General features: G+C 34.2%; 1 protein-coding gene across 5 annotated transcripts in view; it reads left to right on the top strand.

The window, feature by feature from the left end:
* Positions 1 to 25,299, top strand: part of Phf14 (PHD finger protein 14) — a 278,273-nt gene continuing 252,974 nt past the window's right edge. For 4 of the 5 annotated variants that reach the window (XM_010610531.2, XM_010610529.3, XM_010610530.1 and 1 more), the window contains exons 1-4: positions 7 to 76; positions 531 to 641; positions 7,518 to 8,323; positions 13,762 to 13,906. In XM_010610531.2, coding sequence (XP_010608833.1) covers position 76; positions 531 to 641; positions 7,518 to 8,323; positions 13,762 to 13,906 — 1,063 coding nt within the window. In that variant the 5' untranslated portion in view covers positions 7 to 75. Of the gene's footprint in view, positions 77 to 530; positions 642 to 7,517; positions 8,324 to 13,761; positions 13,907 to 25,299 lie in introns of all 5 variants that reach the window. The other variant, XM_033758255.1, reaches the window with a different exon arrangement.

Below are 25,299 nucleotides of genomic sequence, written 5' to 3'. Positions count from 1 at the left end.
TTCGCGGTCCTAGTCCCTGACCTCGGCGGGCTCCCGCAGCTTCTCCTTAGGTGTCCTCCAAACGACGGATTCCTTAGTAAGTGTATCCGAGGCCTCGGTGGGGAGAGTCCATTTCAAAGGGTGGGAAGGGTGGGTGGGACCCGTGGGAAGCGGCGCTGAGTGGGCGCTACCTCTCCGAGGTGTGCGGATCTACACCCCGCTGCTTTTAACTCCCTGGGGCTTTGCGTTTTCTATTGACTGTTGCAATGTCAAATTTAGGGATTAAAAGGGAGCCTCAGAAACATCTCCATAAGAGATGCAAGGAGAGGTTCAGCGTGGATTTTGGCCCACTTGAGTTGGCATCGGCTGCACTCCCGGGGCTGCAGCTGTTCCCCGTCCCCACCCAAACCTTTCCCGGACGCCTTTGGCTGAGACCTCTGTTACACAGATTGTCTGCACGAGATCATCTTTATCTTCTTCCCTCAGCATCACAGCTCTCCGGTGTTTGGTGTGCTTGTGAATGACGATGTAAATGTTTTTCTCTTTAACAGTGGATCGCAGCTCCAAGAGGAGGCAGGTGAAGCCTCTGGCAGCTTCTCTTCTAGAAGCTCTCGATTATGATAGTTCAGATGACAGTGATTTTAAAGTTGGAGATGCTTCAGGTAAAGGTTTCCTTTCTTTTGCCCTTTCCCACCTTTCTGGAGTTGCGCTTGTTTTTATACTTCTCTTTCTCTTTTTAAGAATCGGTTTTGATTAAGATGCCGATTTAAAGTGAAAAAACAAACTTTATTTTATCCATTTGATTTTGAACACTTCCCTAAGATCCTGTCACTAGATTCTATCATTACTTCTGTTTTCATTGATACTAACTCAAATAATTAGCAAGCAGGGAAGGATTTTTTTCGGAAGTTACAAAAACATTTCCTCTATTCTGCATTTTGAGATATATTTGTGCTTATTTCACAGTGGAAGAAGTCAAGAGATACCCTGTGGTAGAATATTCTAAGCGTATTATGCATCATGAATACCCTGATCAGTGTTTTGCTCTTTTCAACTCACTCTGCACCTTGTGAGGGGAATTTGCTTTTTGTCTGTTAGCTCTCTTAATAAAGTATGCTTACTCCTTAATTTTAGTGTTTTTAAAACCACATTTTAAGAGGTCATACATTCACATATTAAATTGGAAAGCAAAAATGCTAAGTATATCTCATGTATATAATAATATATAAAGTTTTTAATTGAGATTGAATTGAAATTAATTATGTTTAAATATTTCATATAAGGCCGGGCGTGGTGGCGCATAGGTGTAATCCCAGGACTCAGGAGGCTGAGGCAGGAGGATCGCTGTGAGTTCGAGACCAGCCTGGGCTACATAGGGAGTTCCAGGTCAGTCTCAACTACGTAGTGAGACTCCATCTCAAAAAATTAAAAAAAATATTTCGTATGAAAAACCCTGGTGAACACATGAACAATAAAAATCATTAGTATTTCTGCCTCCCCTTTTGGGGAAGTTTAGTTTTGCCAAAAAATTGAAGCCTTACACATTTCATCACTTTTACAACTTCATTTTCCTTTCAGTGCTAGTGATGGAACCCTGGGTTAGGCAAGGAATGAAGGGTTTACATGCTAGGTGAGAGCTCTACCTGTAGGGTGCATTTCCAGCCCATCTGACAGTTTTTATTTATTTATTTTGGTACCAGGAATCGAATTCAGATCCTTGTGCTTGCAAGGCAGGCACTGGAACCACTGACATAAATTCCTGGCATATCTGACAGTTTTTAAGTATCCTTCAGAGATTTTGGTCTACTTAGTTGTCTCTCTTGATTCTCTTTTGTTTTTGTTTTTTTTTCCCTGCTAGGGATGATAAAGATAAAATTAGGTTGTATCGTGTTACTATTGCTTTTAATAACATCAGTAAACAGAATTTGTATTATGATTTATTGGAAACTTTTGTTTGCATAATCTCATTTAACTTTTACAATAATTCAATAAAGGAGATACTATTTTATAGGTGACGGAGGTACTCAGTTTAAAGAATTTGCATGAGTTCACTCAGACATTTTTGGGTCCACTGTAATTGACTCCAGAATTTATAGTCTTCAGTATCAGATTTTAAGAGTGGTTAGATGTAATCTTAAACTAAAACTACTTGGGTATTGTGGTTACTAATTGAGTTCACTCCCAGTAATCAAAAATTTATGTTTATTTTGATTAACTGTTTCAACCTTTGCATCTCAGTTCTTTATCTCTATTTAGTGATACTTGTTGTTTTCAAAGAAGGGAAAGGAAGGGGGAGGATAGGTAAAATTCAAAAGTCTTAAGTTTTAGTGGAGAAGACCTCAACCGATAAGAATACTCCTGGCTGGAATGTAATTTTGATTTGTTAATAGGGTTGTGAACAAAAATAGGCCTTAGCTGTTTTGAATATTTTTGAATATTGTTGTGGGATAAAGTGCAAAACTTACTTTAAGTATTCTAACATTACTTCTGTGACAAATTCTTATTTTATGGACATTTTTTTCCTTTTGTTTGTCCAAGAATTATTAACCGACAATACTTTTTTTTATAATGGATAAAACAATCTAATGATACAAATATAAAACACCCCATCAAAATAATTTATGGTATCAGGCTAAGTAGAGCTTCCTGACCTTAAATCTGAGTCATAGTTGAAAAGTACTATTATTGATAGGATGAGTTTTGTTAGGCTGATATATAAAAACATCAAAAAATACATAACTTTCTATACTTGTTGTCATATAATACCTAGTCTGCTGCATTTACAGTTTATCACCCTCGCCCTTGAGGATTTTATGTTAACCTAAGGCCTAAAATCACAAATTTATTTTTGTAGTTCTTGGTATGCTATTGTAAAAGGGAAATTAGCAGAAAATGATTTTATTTAAACTGATTAATAGTCAAAGAAATTTGGTCATATTTTCCATATTTTGATTGAGAAACATTGGTGTTCCCCACAGCAGAGATGTTGTTTTCCTCTATATTACTAGTGTTTCCTATTGAATCTTTTCTGTTGTCTGAGGTAAGTATGTTTACTTGGACTCTTGTAGGAAATAAGCTGTTAGATTTATAACTGGTTTTCAAACATGTTGAAGTTATGGGATCCCAGCCTACCTTATAAACTGAAAGTTAAACTAGAAGTGGAGAAATAGCTAAACATCTGTTTGATCATATCTTCTTTCAGCCTGACCTCTAGAAATGACATATTGAATGGACTGCTGACTTCCTTGGAACTTAAAATGGATAGATTGGTGGCCTTCAGTTATTGTGTACATTAGTTTCTTTATATCATCATTTTGAAGTCTGAAATTTTGACTGTAAAACTTTTTGTGTTTTTGTAAGGCTTAGAGGATACATATAGAAAACATCAAAAGATTATCAGTATCCTAGTAGATAAGCATAATTTTACACATGTGCTTCTCAGATGATAAAATAGAAAAAAAAAATCAAAATGCTAAAGGAGGACCTACCATTAAGAGTGGCAAGGGATTAAACAAAGTTAATAATTATAAGCCTCTGTTTTTAGAACATTATAAAAGTGAAAATAGTTTTTATCTTTTATGTATAATGTGAAATCAGTAGTTCCTCAATTTTTATTGAGAATTGAGAGAGCTTTTATTACTAGATGAGGGTTTTTCAATCTCAGCTCTATTGGTATATTGTGTTGCATAATTCTTTGTTGTGGAGGCTTGTTCTGCACATAATAGAATATTTAGCACCATCTCTGTCTACTAGATGTGTGTACCTACTCCCCCTGGCTGTCCCCATCTTGTGACCATTGTCTTCAGTGGTACTAGACATTGGTGCATGTCTTTTGGGGGAAAATTTGTCCCTACTGGAGAGCTACTGATTTAGATTTACCCAGAAAATATGACAGGGTGGAACTAGAATCAGAAGACAGAATGAGTCATGTTGACCGGACTGGCTGATTAAGAGATACATGTGAGTAGTCAAATATATCTCCAAGATGATAACTCTGAATAAACAGTAGGTTAATGATTTGTTATCTCTTATGTATATATGGTACCTACTAATCTTTGTTGCATTGTATCAATTAATAGAACAACTAAATTTGATGAAATTGATGAAAAAAATCTTATTTTGTAAAGTTAACATAAATTGAATTGAATCATGATTTTGTTGTTTCATATTTATCCTGGGGAAAACTTAAGCATTGTTGATGATGGTGGTGATGGGTGTTATTAGTTACATTAATTTTTATTTATCAAATATTGTGAAGAGATTCTTTTCTGTAACTAAAAGTTCTTTACTGCCTGTTAATTGATATAGCTTTTTCTTGGAGAGATTCTGATGTATTGTGTGTTTGAGAGGTTTACCTTTTATTTAACCAGATAGAAGTATTATTTCAATTTTGTTTTTTTAATATAACAAAGTTTATTTTACATTTGAAATTGCCTAAGATAGCTTTATTTGAAATATCTGACTCATTTCTCAACTCTTTTCTCCACATCTTTTCAGGGTATAGAGATGATAGATTTGGAATGTGGTGTACTCTCTGATTTTGTAGTACAGTAATAGGAGTGTTTTTCATTTTAGCCTGTAAAAATGTAGGTAGCTAAAGACATTGTTTTCTCATTATTATCTAGCTATGGATATAAACACTGTTTTTCTCCATTCTTCAAGTGCATATATTCTAAAAAGAAGTGTTAACTAATCAGATGTAGTTATTTTTCAGAGATCAAAGAAAGGTAAAATTTAGTATATGTGTGACCCCTATAGTTTGAGTATGAATAGTATGATATATTTGATGAATAAAGGATTTGGCAAGCTACTAGGATTTGGATTTGTGGAAAATGTTCATGTTCTTGTAGTAACAAACCAATGTAAAATATTTAAATTAATTTAAAAAATTGTTTTCAAGCCAGATATGGTAGTGCATAACAGTAGTCTTAACCCTCTGAATTGCAGAGGTAGAAGGCTTGCAAGTTCTAGTTCAGGAAGTAACTTAGTGATTTAGTGAGATACTGTCTCAAAAAAAAAATTAAAAAAGGGCTGGGATGTAACTCAGTGCAAAGGCCTTGGGTTCAAGTCTTAGTAACACACATGAAAAAAAAATTACACTGTGGGGCCAGGGCATAGTAGTGCGTACTTATAATAATCATAGGTATTTAGAGGCTGAAACAGGAGGATCTCAAATTCAAAGCTAGCCTTAGCAGTTTATTCAGATCCTGTTTAAAATTTAGAAAGGGCTGGAGTAATAGCTCATTGCCTAGCGTGTGTGAGGCCCTGCGTTTAGTCCTAGTTCTGGGGAATATAAAAGCTGTCTAATCACAATAATCATAAGACCAAAATAGAATTAAGGAAACTACCATACTTCTGCATTTAAAATTAATTAATTGACTTTGGCAATGGAAACCAAAAACAAAAATCAAAAATCCTTGACATTTTGTAAAATTTACCAAGTAATGACAAAGTTGGTCTCACTTTTTTTAGGTACCCATACTTCTGCTCCAGGTAATCTTATACTTTTGTATCTGCTATTCAGATCTGATTGGAAAAATACTTCTAGAAAATTGATCTAGAAGAAAAGTACCTTTTCTTTTATCCCCATCTTCTAGCTCTCTTAATTATAGTATAGCTTGTGTTAAAATATATTTTAGTCATGTGTATAAGAGATCCTTCTTTACCTTTGAAATGTTAAGTCAGCTCGCTTATTAATTATTTATATAGAAATTCTTATTTTTTTTTTTTAACCAGAGATGATTTTTCTGACTCTTTTGGGTTTAATTATGAGTAGTTTGAAAAATGAAAACGTTCTTAATGATTTATAGAACTCTTGAAGTGGAAACAGTTCACCTGTTTGTGAATGATAATGGTGCCACACTCTTCGAAATTCAAGGAAGTCAGAAATCCAAAAAATATTTCCTAAGTTTGGCAAAAATTCAGTATCTAGCAAGACCTGACTAGAACTGGCAGTTTATTTGTAGTACTTCTCATAGGTTGTTGAATATTTATGCTTTCCACTTCAGAAATACTGTTGATGGTACCATAGAATGATACCATAGATGTCATTGGGGGTGTTAGTGTAATATACTGTGCTACTCTTCTAAAATAATTCTGAATTTTGAAACATCTGGTTTGAAAGTTTTTAGGTAGGGAATTGTTGACCTTCATTATTGCCTGCTGACCAGTGCAAGATTGTTTCGGATGGAAATGTTTTTTTCTGAATACTTCAGAGTAAGCAGTGCGTACATATGCTCTTGAGATTGACATTGATTTCATAGGGTTGGCCAACATCTACTGATTGTTAGTTTTTAATTTTTATATGATTTAACTTGTAAAATATTTTTATTACCAGTCATTTGTGTAAGATTTCTGAAGTGCTTTAGATAGCACATACTTGTTATGACTTTTTTCAGCTGCCACCACACCAGTTGCTAGTTAATTAGAGAAGTTAAGGGAAGTAGAGTCCATAGAAATTAACATGGTAGAAAAATACTACTTCACTGTTTTAATCATTACCCTTTTCTCATTTTCCTATAGGTTTGTCTATTGGTGTAAAATCTTAGTCCCCATTTTTCCTGTACTCCCATTTATCCTTCCAAATATTTTCAATTTTTATTTGTTTGATTGTGCATAAGGAAGGCCTGGAAGGTTACTGAGTAGTGTTGGATTGAAGACTTGGCTGCCATAGGCAGGAATGGAGGAAGCTTTCTAGAAATAGGCCTGCATAAGCTCTTCATTGTCTACAGTCTGTCTTTTCAGTAACTACTGTTGCTTTTGATTTCCAAGATGTATTCATTACTTCTTCAAGTTCTTCAACTTTAGGGCCTATAGTTGTTATTACCTAGAAGTTTCGTAAGTGTACGTGACTCTTTTATTAATATGAATAGTATCCTAATAAGCAAGAAAACTGATAGCTTCTCTTGTATCTTCCACTTTCTGTGCCATTGCCATTATCTGTTCTCGCCTGTGTATTTGATCTAACATTGATTTTGTATATTAGAAATGTGGCACCAGTTGATTATCATAAATATTTCTGCTTATTTTGGTAGGTTAAGATTAAAATTAATGAAACAGTTTTTAGGGGAGCAGATTTATCTTATTTTGGATGTGACTCATTACTTGTAAGTCCATATGGTTTATAAAAGGAAGATGTAAAAATAGAATTTTTTTCTGTATTATCAGCAAGTTAAAATCAAGTGTTCAGTTTTTGAAAATGCCAATTTACTGTCAGAAACAAGTTGCCTCAAGATACCAGATAGAGCATGAGCTGTATGACACAAAATAGTGCTCTTCTTTTAAAAATATATTTTAATTTAGTTATATATATATATATTTTCATCTTCATTAGTGCTATATTGAATTAAACCATTATATCAACTTCATTGGTTTATTTAGTCAGATCGGGAGTGTCTACCATTCTTTGACTTAAAGTTGTTTATATTGTTTTGCAAGTTATTCACAAATTTTGGTGGTTTCATTTGTGTCAGCGTTGTGTGTGTGTGTGTGTATGTATATACATATGTGTGGTTTTTTTTTTCTCATATTTTTAACAGATTCTGAAGGGAGTGGTAATGGAAGTGAAGATCCTTCAAAGGACAGTGGAGAAGGTTCCTGTAGTGATTCTGAAGAAAATATATTAGAGGAAGAACTGAATGAAGATATTAAAGTAAAAGAGGAACCACTTAAAAATTCTTCAGAAGAGGAAGTACTGTCATCCGACAAACAGTTAATCAAAATGGAAAAGAAGGAGGAAGAAGAAAATGGAGAGAGACCTAGAAAGAAAAGGGAGAAGGAGAAGGAAAAAGAAAAGGAGAAGGAAAAAGAAAAAGAGAAAGAAAAAGAGAAGGAAAGAGAGAAGGAAAAAGAAAAAGCAACAGTATCTGATAATGTGGCTGCTTCAGCAGCTGCCACTGCACCAGCTGCAAGCCCTCCTGCTGCCAGCACATCCCCTTCTGCCCCCACTACGACAACCACCATAGAGGAACAAGTCAGTGAGCCAAAAAAATGGAATCTGCGTCGAAACCGACCACTTTTGGATTTTGTGTCCATGGAAGAGCTCAATGACATGGATGACTATGACAGTGAGGATGACAATGACTGGCGACCTACTGTAGTGAAGAGAAAAGGGAGATCAGCATCCCAGAAAGAGGGAAGTGATGGGGACAATGAGGATGATGAAGATGAGGGGAGTGGGAGTGATGAAGATGAGAACGATGAAGGCCATGATGAAGACCATGGCAGTCCTGCTAGCGAAGGGGGTTGCAAGAAGAAGAAGAGTAAAGTTCTTAGCAGAAACAGTGCTGATGATGAGGAGCTAACCAATGATAGCCTGACACTATCTCAAAGCAAGAGTAATGAGGTAGATCAACCCAATTTTTCTGATCTCTGTCTGTCTGGGGAAAAGGGAATTCTCTAAACCACTCTACTCATTATATTAAGTGGCTTCCTTAAAATCCTGTTTAACTCTGGGAGTAAATGAATGCCCTAAATGTAACATTTATTCAGCAAACCTTTATTGAGTACTTACCACTTATCACCGTTCTCAAGGAACTCACAGTCTCCGTCCTCGAGAAATATTTTCCTATCTATAGATTTGGTAAATCATAAATGCTTTCCGTTACTCTTTTTTTTCCTTTATCCTGATTATTCAAAGCACTGCTGAATGATGCTGAGTTGATTTGGAAAATTTGGGTCACCATTTTTCCATATCCACATAAAATTGTAGAGTTTTAGAATACTTTGGAGCAGGACAATAGCGTAATAAACTCAGATTCATGTTAAAGTTTTTAATTCCTTTACCAGTTGTAGCACTCATCATCAGTGTAGTCACCAAATCTTTGCTGTAGATGTATGGGAATAAATATAAACTTTTGTTTATATTTATTTAGTGAAAGAAGTGTCTCTACAAAGAAATGAAAAAGTTTCCATCATAGAACAAACTTTGCCATAATAAAACTACAGTAATGGCCCAGTTCTTCCACTTGAAGTTCTACTACTGAAAGTTAGGTTTGTCCTTTTGGTCCAGAGATGCCAGCGTGCAAGACTCTTCTTCAGTCAAACACATCTGTGTCGGGCTGGGGATTTGGCTCAGTGGTTCTGCTGCCTGCCTCACAAGCACAAGGGCCCGAGTTTGATCCCCAGTACCAAAAAAAAAAACACATCCGTGTCTGTCTCTGTGTTTATGTATATGTTTTTCTTCAAAAGATTGAGTTGTTGTCGTACATGTAGATGTATCTATTACATCACATGTGGAACTATAATCTGTCATTTCTGTTAATGTGTTTATCGTCAAAATTTACTTCTTTACCACTTACTATTATTTTTTTCTATCTTGAAGTACCTTAAACTGATAGATTTTCCTCTTTATGCTTTATTTGTTCTTTCACATTTTTCTATTTACAAATATTTTATAGCAGTGATTATCTACTTTACATTCCATGAAAAATTGTTTGGTTTTTTTGTTTTGTTTTGTTTTGTTTTTTTTAACCAAAATTTATAGCAAGCTATCAGTAGTCATATGCCAGTAGAGATGAAACAGTTTATAGTTTGTATTACAAATACTGATTAGCTTTTCGGTTGCCCACTTTCCTATGAAGAATGTTGCCTGCCTCCAGTGCCATCCTAATTCCTATCTTTAAATAAAGGAAACAGCATTAAGAATATAATGTAGTATTTTTTAATGGTATAGCACAAGCTGTTCCATATTATTGTTACTTTGGGGAATCAGAAATACGGAAATGCAAAGTTTACTGTTCTAATTTCGACATATTCAGTTGATTTTTATAGCATTTAATATTCTGTATCTGTTGAATGTTTACTTTTGAGTAACTTCCTTGCTTCATTTTTATTAGGCTGACATTCATAAAAGTAGTCTAGCTAATGATAGAGGCAGTGTGGATTAGATTTATGCTGAGGTTTGGAGGACACATGCCTATGTTTAGAAATTTGCCACATAAAATGTATATATATTATCTGTTCATAACATACTGCTTCAGAGTTTTAGGCTAACCTTTATGATGCACTTAAAGACCACATGTGCTATTTATTTTTTTAAACCACACCAGTGAGACTGTGTTTAGGATAATAGTTACAAAGACATTTCAGGAAGAAGATTTTAAAGCACTCTTTATAAAAGTAACCAAATAGAAGAATTTATGACAAGTTAATTTTCCCCAGAATAACACCACCTAGAAGTTTGATACCTGTTTGTACTGATGACTGTATTATTCACATCTTCAATATCATCAATATTTTTTGATTATTCTAATTCTACTTAAAACTAGATATGAAAATTTAATTAAAAACTAATCAGTATCTACTGTTACTTATATTTCTAAATTTTCATATGATTGGTTTTTGTAAAAAAAATGACAAGTTAATCTTTTTGTTGCTTGGTGGCCAATGTTTATATCTTGAATTTTCTGTTTAGCTAGTGATAATTACTAAAGATAGCTAATAAGTATATAGTTGAATATATTTGAAGTTTTATTGTTCTGTTAAGCTTTAAACATCACTTTGTAGTAGGGATAGCTGAAAATGTAGTTTTATAAATATGAAACAGAGAGCTCGGCATGGTGGCACATGTCTGTAATACTAGCCTTCAGGAGGCTGAGACAGGAGGATCACCGTGAGTTTGGGGCCAGGCTGGGCTACATAGTGAGTTCTAGTGTGAACTGTATAAGACATTGTATCAAAAAAAAAACAAAACAAAAATTATTTTAAACTTCAGAAGCTCAAAGGAAGACTTATTGGTACATTAATTTTTTTTTCTCATTTAACTCTGGCTTGTTTTATAGAAGTGTGTTGGAATTTCCTCCCATTAATCACAAACATTGGTAAAATTTAGCCCATTTTATATATTACTTGCAGTCGTCTCTGTGGAATACGTGTATTGATGAATGCTAAACATTTTAGAGCCCATTGAAAAACACTGGACAATATTAACATTTGTGGGATTAAGACTTTCTTTTTCCAAGTGATAAAATGAAATAAGTATTCACTGATTTATTACTGTAGTAATCTGTTATCCTAATAATAATATTAGATTCCATTTACTATCCTAGTTATTTCCTAGGTGATATCCTCTTGTCGTTCAAAACTCGTTTTCTTGACTTTTATATAAAGCAGTATTTTAAAAATTTTATTTTAAGAATTTTAGCTTAACTATTTTCTTTTGAAAGGTGATAGATATTTTCAGAAATATGCTAACAAAAATTGGTAACAAATTGGATCTTATATTCATTTGATCATAAGTATGCTTAAACCTATGTTTGTTTGTTATAGAAAAGTACGTTTTTCAAAGAATGTGTTTAAATTTCCCATTGAAGCATTTTCTGCCAGCCTTATAAGGGAATCATATAGGGACATAGTGTTGCACATTTCCCTCTTTGCCTTACAGTTCTAGTAAGAGTTTCATGTGGTGGGATCAGAGGTTCAGAAATACCAGTTAGTTTGGTTTTCTTAGCCTCTAAGTGATAATATTTAGAGAGATTGATGTAGAGATAGAATTTAGACATTTGCTGTTTTTCTGAGCAAAATAAGAAAATAGAGGAATTAGGGCTGACCATTGATGCTATTTTTTTCTGACCCAAGGATATTGTTTCACCTATGGGCAAACTATCTTTCCAGGGCTGGATAGTTTAATTCCACCAGAGAAATGTCAGCGCAGTCTATTAAGTCAAGTGGTCTCTTGATTGTCAAATTTTGGTAGTTTGCAGGGTTGCTTCCTAGTCTGTGAATTGTTTAACCTAGATGTGATGTATTAAGAAAAACATGTCTTTTTGAACTTGGGATGATATTTAAATTATTAGTGTTTGTCGAGGTTTGTCACTTCTTTTGTGGTTCTAAGGACGATATCCCAGTGTAATAAGTTGTCAGTTCAAATTTCTCTTTGTACTACCTGGAAGTAGTGCAGAGGAAATGAAGAAGAAGGAATGAACATTTATTGAGTGTCTAGCATGTGCCAGAGATACCCTTGCCACATATTCTATTCTCACAGTAACCTTGTGAGGTAGGTGTTATTTTTATCATCCTCATTTTACCTGTGAGGAAATTACACCTTCAAAGTTCACCAGCTAGTGAGAGCTGAGAATGAACCCAATAGTGCTTTACTTTAATTCAAATGCTATTACTTTTGATTTTTATTATTATTATTTTTTTAAAGCAGGTTTTTGCCTTGTAGTTCAGGCTGGCCCTGAACTCATTATGTAGCCCACACTAGCCTTGAACTTGCAGTGATCCTCCTGCCTGAGCCTCTCAAGTACTGGATTTAAGTGTGCACTACCATGCCCAGCAAATGCTATTACTTTGGAAGCATGGCTAATGGTTTGAAAATCTGGGCAAATTTTTGTTTTTTTTATTGTACCAAAGTACAGTTAAATAAATATGTTTTTTAAAAAGTATTATTTTCAGCTATATTTGTTACTTATTTGTTAGCCTCAGACTAGTTTTTATAATAAAAAAAAGTAAAATGCAAAACCTTTGAAGCACTAGAATCCTCAGGAAAATGACCTTAACTCTGTGTTGATTTTTGCATTCTTTTCTGATTTATTTTACAGATAAGCTGTAATTCTTGATGTTGTACCCAAAATATATTTGAAAAAATTATTAATTGTGATCTTTAGATGTTTTCAAGTTTCATTTACAAATTGATATTGAAATGTTGGCTCCATATGTTTCCTTTGGATATTGGTAGAATTGAAGAGACTGTAAAAATATAGATCAAAGTACATTTTATGAATGTATGGTATGGAACTAATTTATTTTGTTCTTGAATGTGGTCAGGTTCAACATGCCATCTTTTTGTTTTTTGCTACTGTGAACTGAGCCCAGGATCTTTGCATGGAGCTACATCTTCAGATATTTTTCTTTTTTCATTTTGAGACAGGCTCTGGCTTAGTCACTGAGTTGCCCAGTCTATGACTGAACTTTTGATCCTTCTGCCTTAGTCTCCCAGAGTTGTGGAATTACATCTTTCATTATATGTAATATTGAGCTCAATCTATTAAATATGACAAGAATACTTTTCTTATTAAAATTTAAATCCACAGTGCAGAAGGATTAAATGAAAACGAAGATATTTCTCTTTCTTGAATTTTATCCTTTTATATGCATGTATTCTCCTTTACAACTAGCTAGATAGCTTTATTACCACTTTGTACTAGCTAAACCTAATAGAATACTGTAGTTTTTCTAGCAGCTGGACAACCTAGAGCCTTATGTACATGATTTTTCTGAACTTGTTTATGCCTGTTCAGGCTGTCACTGATGTATCATCCAGTAATTTGATAACTGTGGAATTTCTGAATTCCTCAGCACTTATAGAATATAGTTTGTAACTCAGCCATTACATGCACACTTGCATATATGTGATCTTGAACTTATTTCTCCCTGTTTCATATATGTATGTCTTGTCTTTCTTAGGAAGCATTAAAAGATCCAAAAATGTAGGAACACTTACACTTTTAAAATCCATATATAGAATTAATAATTATTTATGGGTTAATTTTTTCTTCTAGTTTGAAGAAAAAAAGCAGAATGACTAAGGAGATGGAGTTGTTTGCATACATTGTTTTTTATTTCACAGAGGAGAGAAAATGGAACTTGCAGAGAAGTGAATAATTCAAAAGGTGCTTAGTCCTTTGACAAGGATGTGTGGTTCTCTAATATAGCACACGTTGAAATTATTAAAAGAATGGAATAACGACAAATTAGGAAGTGTAAAAATAATTAATAGTGAGAATTTTATTCAAATTACTTTTTAATTTAAATGTGGTTTTTCTCATATTTTAATGTTAGGACTCGCTGATTCTTGAGAAGAGTCAAAACTGGAGTTCTCAAAAAATGGACCATATTCTGATTTGCTGTGTTTGTCTCGGAGATAATAGTGAGGATGCTGATGAAATAATTCAGTGTGACAATTGTGGCATTACAGTCCATGAAGGTAATTTTGCTTTGCTTTTATTCTTTTTTTTTTTTTTGGTACCGGGGATCGAACTCAGGTCTTTGCCCTTGCAAGGCAGGTGGTGGAACCTCTGAGCTAAATCCCCAGCCTTGCTTTTATTCTTTTGGAAATGGGTGATTGACATTACATTTAAATAAATAAAACCAGTTCTTTTATGTTTATACTATTCTAAGGTTTTTTTCCTCTAATATTTCATGATGCTTCAGTGGTATGATGTATGTGATATCCTTAAACTATGATGTATTTTTCAGATTATCTTAATATGGCAAATGGTATCTTTTAAACACCAGTGTTATTATATTTTTCTTCCATGATATTTATTTTTAAAAAGTAGGAACAAAATCTAGAGTGTTATAGTCCAATAGACAGTATTAGTAAAGAACTTGTGCTCTAGGTCTGTCACTACTATATATTTTCTTCTTTTGTAGTTATACATTTTAGTTTTGAATTCGAAAGGAGAACTTACAGAGATCATGTTTTGAAATCTGAGATAGGAGTCACTCTTGAGAAAATTGTATGTTGAAAATATTATTTTCCTCATAATTTTTGAACCTTTTTAATGTTTGATTTTTACTTCAAAAATTCATTATGACATAATTTCCGACTTATGGGAAAATTGCAGGAATAATACAAATAATTTCCATATATTGTTCAGTCAGATTTACTAAAGGTAACATTTTAGTATGTTTGTTTTATCTTTTCTTTCATATACTAATATTTTCACTTCAGTGTTAATTGTGGACATAGTATTGTTGTTTCTCTGCCAATACCTCTGTATGCATTGCTTAATAACAAGTACTTTCTCTTACTTGACCAAGTAATTATCAGCCAAGAAATCAGCATTGATGGAGGACTTATGTAATCCACAGACTATATTAGGTTTTGCTAGTTATCACAATATTTGTCATTTCTAACAAAATAAAATCCAGAATTATGCATTGATTCAGTTGTGTCTATTTGGTTACCTTTAATCTTGAACAGTCCTGAGTTTTTGTGTTTTACACCATTGGTAATTGAAGAATATAAGATAGCTTTTTCTTTCTTTTTTAGTAAAATGTTCCTAATATCAGGTTTTCTCATGTGTTTTCCCATGAGTATATATAGGTTATATGCTTTTGGCAGGCAAGTCACAAAAGTTATGGTGTATTTTTAGTACTTCATAGTAGGAAGCATTATTTATTTCTGTAATGACCAGTGATGTTATTCTGATCACATGCTTCAGATGTTCAGAGAGTATTTTCCTGGATTCTCTGGTAAAGTTTTGTTTACTAGTTAATTTTTTCCTGTCAAGACCATGATTACCACAAACAGTCTCTGTGGCCTCACCGTCACCCACCTTTCTGGTATTATACCCTCCTCCCAAATGGTGAAGGTATAATGATGCCTTTTTGGAGCTTAGGGAGTTAAACTATAAACAAACCAACAACTGTTAAGGTACGCAGTTAGGCCATAACTGTTGGGCCAGAACTATGGAGAAAAATAAAGCAGATCAAGGAATAAAGGAAATGCTAAGGTTTGATGCATTTGAGGAAGTGACAGAAATTTTTATTAATAAAAGAAAAGAAAGGAAAGTCCTCTGAGGTAAGGTGAGAGTTGAGCAGTGACCTGAGGGAAGTGAAGGAGAAGTCATGGAAATTTGGGGAATGAGCACTCCATTCTAGAGGACCTGGGGAACACTTGGACCTGAGAACCATGAGTGATGACCTGAGACAAATTTTTCGAAAAGAGAAACTCTGCAGTCGTGTCTAATGTTTTTTAGAGTTAGTTGAAGAAGCGTATCATGTAGTAAATTACACTAACTCAGTGGTAGCCTCTTAAGTAACCCACCAGGCAAGCTGTGGGTAAATAGATTTACTGATAAAAATGCCTGTATCACATGTTTAATAAAAAGGCATAAAATACAGAGAGAAGCAAGGGCAAGAGGTAGAAATAAGTCAGCATCCAGGAGCTGAATAGAATTCCCTCTAGCTGGCGAGGCCTGTAGTGTATAGATCACCACACTCCTCTCCCAAGCCACTTACTTGATGTTAGTGTCTGATTTCTGGAGGTATTTGAATATATAGTTCCTCATCTATTTTGAGAGTGCTGATGATGCCTTATGGTTTCAGTGTTTCATATCTACAAATGTAACACGTTCCTTTACTGTATAGCTTCTTTCTTTAGGACTTGGGGTGTGCAGTGGGAAATAGCACCATTTAAAATTTAGAATGAATCCTTTCCTTGTCCTCAACAGACTTGTGGCCTTGGGGATATTATCTTAGAATGAGTTCTTTCCTAGTAGATTGATTGCTCAGTGAATATAGGTTTCTGAAGGGTGTCTCATTGGTCCTACTGATATGCTGAAAAATGTTAACGGTTCCTAAATAGATCCTTACTTCAGATGTATACCTCAGTGGAAAAATCTATATTCTTTCTAAGTTTTTTTTTTTTAAATAAAATATCGTTTTAAGTGAAGGTAACAAATAAGATGATTAAGCTGAGTAGTAATACTTAAGTAAAAATAATTGTGTCTGTATAGTCATGTAAAACAGCTTTTCTTGTATAATTCATTAGCTGTCTGTGATGGTTCAAGTTTCAAATACTTTTGAGTGTTTGCTAATGATTATGCATTTTACTGCCAGAAAAATTCGTTTTAATCAAAGTCCCGTTTTTATGGAAGAAGAAAGAAAGAAAGATAAGCAAAGGGAAAGTAATTACTTCTGAATGTGATGTTTCTATATTTTTGAAAGCTAGCTAATATGTTACTTATTAAATAGGGAAACTGAATAGTTTTTAAAATTTCTTTAGGTGAATCGTTATGTTGTATAATTAATTTTGTTGGTAGTATGATTAAGAGTCCTAATCTGAAAATTTAAAATGCTTTAAAATCTTAACGTTTCATTTACTTTTATTATTAGTAATACTTTATTTACTTAATTTATTTATTTTGGAGACATGTAGCTCAGGCTGGCCTTAGACTTACCTATGTAGCCCACGCTAGCCTCGAGCTTTTCTTGTTCTTCCTGCTTCAGCCTCCCAAGTACCACCACACCTGGCTCAGTAATCCATATTATTTGTACAAATTAATGGTATTTACTGTGTTACTTCCAAATGAGCATATGTCATAGATTGATCAAATCCCTCAACCTTTCTTATAGCTACATTCCCATCCCACCAGACCTGGGCACTGTGGCACACAGAACATCAATACTTGTCTTTCTGTGTCTGCCTTATTTCACTCATGATATCAATGATAGGATTTTATTCTTTTATGACTGAAGAATATTCCATTTGTGGGTGTGAGTGTGTTAGATATTTTCCTTATCTATTCATCTGTTTATGCTTGCCTAGGCTTATTCGTTTACTTAGCTATTGTTATAGGGCCACAATAAAAGTGAATATGCAGGCATCTCTTTTGTATGCTGATTACACATTTTTATACACACACACACACACACACACACACACACACACGGGATAGCTGATTGATTGTATAGTAGTTCTATTTTTAATTTTTTGTGTCTTCGTACTGTTTTCAATAGTGGTCATAGTAATTTACATTCCTACCAAGAGTGTAAGGATTTCTTCTCTTCATAACTTCACTAATTTTTTTTCTATGCACGCTCTGCTTTTTATTTTTATTTTTATTTATTTTTCCCTTTTCATTTTATAAAAATATAAAACAAATTTTATATCAGAATAAGAGAATAACAGTATTTAAAACTGTATATCATTATCCTCAAAGTAGTTACTCAGAATACAAGTCTTTAAAAAGATTTTTACAAAAAGAAAAACAGATAATAATACAAAAGTTTGTTTTTTTTGCTTTTTTTTCCTGGTTTTTTTGGTTTTTTTGAGATGGGGTCATCATTTTGCTGATTTTTTTTTCTACTTGTTTTACATGTTTGTTTATTTCTTCAATTGTCTTTGTGGTTTGATGGTTGACTGTATTATAGTGTTTTGTTCTTTTCTGTTTTTCATTTGATCTCTTCTGTTGGGTTTTATACTTTATTTATTATCATGGTGGTAGTTTATCTTTCTTCTACTTCTGTATGTTAAGGACTCCCTTAAACATCTTTTATAAATCTAGTCTCGTGTTTTTGGAAGGTCCTTAATTCTCCTTTGATGCTGGAGGATAGACTTGGTATGTGTAGTGATCTTGGTTGGTAGTTATTTTCATTTACATATGTTATTAACATATGTCCTTGACATATGTTATTCTGTGTCCATCTAGCCTTAGGATTTCTTTAATTTTTTTAATAGAGTATATTAGTAATGTGGAATGGTGAAGTACATTTTGGGAAACTGGTATATACATTTAACATATTTTGTTTGTTGCCATTACCCCGTCTTTCCTTCCTTGTCCCACCCCTTTCTTTTTCCAGAAAAGTCTTTTCTACTTTATTTCTTTATTTTGTAGGTTTCTCTTATAAGAGAAGTCATGTGATGCAGTATTTAACTTTCTGAGTTTGACTTATTGTACTTGCCATTATGGCTTCTAGTATTATTCATTTCCAATGAAAAGGACATTTCATTGTTCTTTATGGCTGAATAATATTCTGTTGTGTATCTATACCACATTGTCTTTATCTATTCATCTGTTGATGGACATCTAGGCCATTTTCACAGTTTAGCTCTTGTGACTTGTACTGTTAAAAATATAGATATGAATGTATCCCTAAGGTGTGCCATCTTTAATTCTTTCGGGTATAGCTGGATCAGATGTTATTTCTATTTTCATTTTATTGAGAAATTTCCATACTGATTTGTATATGGGTCCCCCCGCCATATTCATTTTCTTTTTTTTTTTTTCAGCTTTAATTGAGTTTACTGGTACATTTTAGGTATACAGTACAGTTACATTCATTGTTGGGATCTTGTACCTCTACATGACAAGTCTTGGTTCTCATTTTTTCCTCTTGTCCCTGCCCTCCCTTCACCCCCTCCTCCCCTCCCCATGTACAAACACTTTATTTCCATCTTTTCATTATCTCACATTTTTTTCTTTTCCCTTATTACCCATCCCCTACCCATCCCACCTTCCCTACATCTCCTTTGATTTTGAAGGATGGCTATGCAGGATTATAGTAATCTGGATTGGCAATTATTTTTCTTCAGTGCTTAAAAAACCTCCTTCCATGTACTCCTGACCGTTAAGGTTTTTGTTGAAGAATATGCTGTTAGTCTGATAGGTTTGCCCTTATAAGTGATTTGGCTTCTTTTTCTTCTTCTAACAGATGTTAGTATTCTTTCTTTGTTCTGAATTTCTGGCCTTTTGATTTTGATGTGTTTGGAGAAGTGCTGTTCTGGTCATGTCTAGTTGGGGTTTTAAATCTTGGCATCCATTTCCCTAGGTTTGGGAAATTTTCTGTAATAATTTTAATAGATTTCTTACTTGATTATCTGTACCTTGATACCCTCTTCAGGGCAGGTGATGAATAAATTTGTTTTTTTAAAGTTGTCTAGGGGTTCTTGGGTGTATTTTCATTATTCCTTGTTCTCTTTTCCTTATATTACTGACTGAATATTCGAGTATATCGACATCGTCTTAAAGCCCTGGTATCTTACCTTCTGATTCTTGTTTTCTGCTGCTGCAATATTCAGCTGAGTTTTTTACTTAACTATTGAAGTTTTGATTTCCAGGATTTCCTGGAATAACTGCTATTTCTTTACTGACGTGATTTTTCATATTTCCCATAATTCATTTAGCTTCTTGTTTGCATTTCTTTGAGCTTATTAATAATTTTGATAATTGATTTGTCCAGCTGCTTATTTTTCTGTTCTTTGATCTCATCAATCATTTCAACTATCAGTTTTTTAAAAGAAATTATGTGCCTGGAATTTCATCCTCCTGTTGGATCAGCTTTTGGGCACTTAGAGATTTTTGGAGGCATCTTGTTTTCTTATGGGTATTGTGGGTTTTGTGTTGAATTTTGTAGATCAGTTGTGATGGAAAGCTCTACCACTATTGTCTTGAATCTCTTTTAGTAAGTGGCCTTCTCCCTGTGATGTGCCCTAGGATTTGAGTGTGACTCTGAAAGCATCTACTCACTTTATTTACAGTACTAGGTTCAACACCTAGCACTGTATTGTGAGAAGAGAACACAAGTTATATCAACATCCAAAGAATACATCACATATGAACATATAATGTAAAACTTATTTAAACAATTCTGTACTATTTCATTAACTCAGGAAAATAAATAGTAATAATATAAGGTAGACGAGGCCAGATGCTCAGGCTAGTATAGGACAAGCTAGTATAGAACAGGGTCCAGGCAACATAAGGCAAAATCAAGAAGTTTGTTTTTTTTTTGTTTTCGGTACCGGGGATCAAACTCAGGACCTTGAGCTTGTGAGGCAGGTGGTGGCACCACTGAGCTAAATCCCCAGCCCAAATGGCATAGCTTTTTTTTTTGGTACCAGGGAGCAAACTCAGGTCCTTGTGCTTGAGAGGCAGGCAGCAGAACCGCTGAGCTAAATCCCCAGCCCTAAAATCAAGAAGTTTGAATCTTGCTTCCTTTCTTCCTCTTCCCCTTCCACTTCTTGCCCTTCTTTTCTTCTTTTTTCTTAATTTGTCTGTGATATTTCAAAAGACCTATTTCTGGTTCCTATATTCTTTCTTCCACTAGAGATCAAGTCTCTTGTTGAAGTTTTCAACCAAACTTTAAACATTTTTTATTAGTACATATTTGCCATACATATTGCTCACATTCATCATAGGGAATTTGTACCCATAGGTAATATATCTTAATTATTTTTTCCCATTCCCCTCCCCTCCCTTCAGCCCTCTTTCGTTCCATTTTTTCCTTCCATTGTTTTTTAATCCCTTTTCTCTTCTTTCCCTTCCTCTTCCCCTTCCCTTGTTCCTCTTTGCATTTGAACATATTCTTGCATTTGAACATATTCTTCCTACTTTTCAATATCCTCCATTTTGCTCCTTGTTTACCCTTAGGGTATCTCATACAAGAGAAACTGCGATATTTAACTTGCGTATCTTACTTATTTCATTTAAAATTGTGGTCTTGAGGTGGAGTCATTTACCTACAAATGACTTGTTTATACTTTTTTATGCAGAATAGTACTCTGTTGTATATAAATACCACATTTATTTATTCATTTATCTGTCTTCAAGATTTAGCTATTGTAAGTTGTGCTGCTATAAAAATGGGTATGTATATATAACTGTGGTATGATGCTTTTAACTCTTCGGGATATTCCTAGAAGGGGACTAGCTGGGTCAAATGAAACCTCTAGTTTTAGTTTTTTTAGGAATCTCCATAGTGATTTACACATTGGTTGTATCAGTTTACACTCTCACCAATGATGATGAAGGGTTCCTTTTTCCCTTTAGCCTCACCAGCATTTATTATTGGTTAATTCTTTGATGATAGCCATTAGCCATTCTTTTTACAGTGAGATGAAATCTCAGTGTGGTTTTAATTTGTGTTTCTCAAATGACATGTTGAACATTTTCATGTATTTATTTGCTGTTTGTACTTCATCTGAGAAGTATCTTCATTTCAGATGTTTATTTTTGTATTGGGTCTTTGAATTTGGGGGGATCTGACTTTTTTTAGTTCTTTATATATTTTAGGTATTAGTCCTTTGTCAGAGGAATAGCTGGTAAAATTATTTTCCAATTCACTCTTTAGTGGTTTCTTTTGCTTTTTAATTAGCTTTTAAATTTAATATGATCCCAGTTGTTGATACTTTGTAATATTTCCTGTGCAGTTGGGATTTTGTTCAAGTCTTTACCTATACCTGTGTCTTTAAGAGTTTTACCTATTCTTAGCTTCCAGCAAACTAAATATTTCTGTTTTTATGTTTAGATCTTTGATCAACTTCCATTTTAGCTCACTGCATGGTGAAAGATATGGGTCTAATTTTAATCTTCTGTATGTAGAAAGCCATTTTCCCAGCTTTTTTATTTAAAGAGGCTATCTTTATTTCAGCGAAGGTGTTCAGCCTCTTTGTCAAAGATGAGGCAGCTAATTGTGCCTAGAGTTGTTTTGTATAATGTTGTTATTTGTTTATTTATTTTTTTGGTACTGGGGATTGAACTGGGGTCCTTGTGCTTGTAAGGCAGGCCACCGAACTGCTGATCTAAATCCCTGGCTTTGTATGCTGTTTTTATCACAATAGCTTTGTAGTATAACTTGTAGTCCAGGATTGTTATACTCCCTCCCCATTCGTTTGTTAACCAGAATTGATTTTGTTCCTCTGGGTCTCTTCTGGTTCCATATGAATTCTAGGATTGTTTTTCTCTAATTCTGTGAGGTATGCTATTGGTGTTTTAATTGAGATTGCATTTAATCTATATAACAATTTTGAAAGTGTGTCCATTTTTACTGTACTGGTTCTGCTTATCCAAGAACAGGGGATAGCTTTCCATTTTTTTTTTCATATTTTCTTCGAACTCCTAGAGTATAGTAGTTTTGAATGTAAAGATCTTTTACTTCCATCATTAGATTGATTTCTAAGTATTTCATTTTTTTGATGCTATAGTGAAAGGTGTTGTTTCCCTAATTTCTTAGTGAATTTGTTATTTGTATACAGAAAGCTATTGACTTTTGAATGTTGACTTTGTATCTTGCTTATATGGCTGAATTTGGTTGTTAATTATAGGAGTCTTTTGGTGGAGTTTTTGGGGTCTTCTATGTAGAGTAACATGTCATCAGCAAATACTATAATGATAATTTAACTTCTTCCTTTCCTGTCCATATTTGTTTTATTTCTTTCTCTTGTCTAATTGCTCTGGCTAATGTTTTCAGAACTATATTGAACAATAGTTGTGATAGTCAGCATCCTTGTCTTGTTTCTGATTTTGTTTCCTTTTTAGTTTTTTTTTTTTTTTTTTTTCTTGTGACAGGATTTTACTATGTAGGTCAGGCTGGTCTTTGAACTCACTCTATAGCCAGGCCTGGCCCTGGTTATAATACTCTTGTAATACTCTTGCCTCAGCCTCCCAAGTACCGGAATTATAGGTGTATGCCACATTGCCTGGCTCCGACCCTTTCCTAAGCTCCTCTGTTTTTTTTTTTTTTTTTTCAATTTGTATCTACTCTAGATTCACTAATCATGTTTATTATAGTATTCATCTGTTTAATTAGATGTGTAATTATTTCTGTCTTTTTTTTTTCTAGATGCTTTTTCATCTGCTTTTGTTATTTATTTATTTATTTGTTTGGTACTGGGGATTGAACTCGAGGCCTTGCACTTACTTGATGAGGCAGGCAGTGGAACCACTGAGCTAAATCTCCAGTCCTACTTTTGTTATTTCTGATGCTTCCATTTCAGAAAGTTAGGCTGAGTGAGTCTCAGGCTCAGCTGGCCTCTCCTTAAAATGGCATCTGACCAGGAGCACTCTCTAGTGGTACTGCAATCACTTGGACTGGAGTCACTCACCAGCTGTTGTAGCTTATAGCATCCACTGCTGGGTTCCACTGCTGAGTTTCTCTCTGGAGGCCTTCAGAGTCACCTTTTTTCACTGTGTATCTGTAGATTCCAGCTTCCTTTCTCTTGCCATGAGCTAGGAGCTGGGAAGAAAGTGAATGTTGCACCTTTTTCTGTGTTGTAGTCTGTCTCTTCAGTTTCTCTGTAGGCTTCAGTTTTTGCTTCAGATCCTTCCAGCATTCCAAGGATCCACCTCTCTCCTTGTCTTCTCCAAGCTGTCATTTTCCAGTGTCAGTATTCCAAATTTTGGAGAGACTGAAGTGTTACTGCTTACTGCTCCACCATCTTCCTGGACTTCCTCAACTGAATTAAAAAAGTTTTTTTTATTTTGGTTCTCTGTTTTGGTCCTGAGGATCTGGGGACTGAACTCAGGGCTTTTGTACTGAGCTGTATTCTTAGTCCTTTTTTGTTTTGAAACAGGATCTTGTTCAAGCTACGTTCATACTCCCCCCCCCCCGCTGAGATTACAGGCACGCACCAACACATACAGCTGAATTTTTTTTTAATCTGAGTTATGAAACTCTTTATCCCTAAGATTTCTGATTCTTTTTCAGTTTTCCCTTTCTGAATTTTTTCATTCATATGCTGCATTTTCTTCCTAATTTCTTTTTCTTTTTTTGAGACCGGATCTCACTGTGTAGTTCAGGCTGGACTTGGGACTCTCTGTGTAGCCCAGGCTGGTGTCGAACTCATGATGATCCTCCTGCCTGAGCCCCTGAAGTGCTGATATAGGCATGAGCCACTGTACCTGGCCTTCCTAATTTCATTTAAGTGTTTATTTGTATTTTTGAATGACACTGAAGTTTTTTTGAGACAGGGTCTCACTATGTAGTTGAGACTGATCTGGAACTCACTATGTAGCCCAGGTTGGTCTTGAACTCATAGTGATCCTCCTGCCTCAGCCTCCCTAGTGCTGGGATTACAGGTGTGCACCACCATGGCTGGCTGCTGAGGTTTTCAAAAATCGGTCTTTTAAATACTTTATTAGGCATTTCATCTCCCTTAGTCATCTAGATTTTCTTCCATGTTATTTTCTAACAGTTTTATAATTTATATTTATCATTAGAGTCAGTGATCCATTTTGAGATAATTTTTGTTAAGGGACTAGGCCTGTGTCTAGGTGTTTTTTTTTTTTTTTGTGCATAATTTTGTGTAGTTGTGCCATCATTGTTTGTTCAGAAAAACTTATCTTTGCTCCATTGCTTTAAAGGCTACTTTCTAAAAGTTAGTTTTACTTTTTTTTCTTCTTATATTGTGATATTGCTGAGAAAATGTTGATGGACCTTGATATCTGTTATTGTATTTTTTTCTTGAAATGGAGGTTTGAGGAAATATTGAAGGATGACTCCTATTGTGATGTGTAGTAATTAAAGCATTTTTTCTTTTTGGAGCTGGGAATTGAACCTAGACCTTGTACATACTTGACAAGTGCTTTACCACTGACCTGTATACCTCTAGACATAAAGTAATTCTTGTAAGTCCTGCAAATTGGAATGCAGAGGACATGGTTAGAAAGTAGTGTATAATACTATGTATTTCATAATTTCATGTTATTGCTAATGCTTCATGCATTTTCATATATTAAGTTTTTACTTTCAGAGAAGTTTGATCTTGGAGAATAAATGTGTTAGTTTTTATTAGTGTAGTTTTAGGAATAGAAGTTTATGGCTTTTGGTTCTTTTTTGTATGCAAAATTTCATATAAGAGAATGATATGTTTTTACAGCAGTGCACAAAGTATGTACTTGAAGGATTTGTGGGGCCTCTTTTTTTTTTTTTTCCGCAGTGCACAAAGTATGTACTTGAAGGATTTGTGGGGCCTCTTTTTTTTTTTTTTTTCCTTGTATTGAGGTTATTGGTACAATCTAGGTATACAATACAATTACATTCATCATTGGGATTCTGTACCTTTACATAATAGGTCTTGATTCTCATTTT

Source organism: Fukomys damarensis, unplaced genomic scaffold (genome assembly GCF_012274545.1).
Source record: "Fukomys damarensis isolate Sample0158 unplaced genomic scaffold, DMR_v1.0_HiC HiC_scaffold_4, whole genome shotgun sequence".
NCBI classification, from domain to species: Eukaryota; Metazoa; Chordata; class Mammalia; order Rodentia; family Bathyergidae; genus Fukomys; species Fukomys damarensis.
Note: the sequence above shows the minus strand (reverse complement) of the source record. Positions and strands in the feature narration are given on the sequence as shown.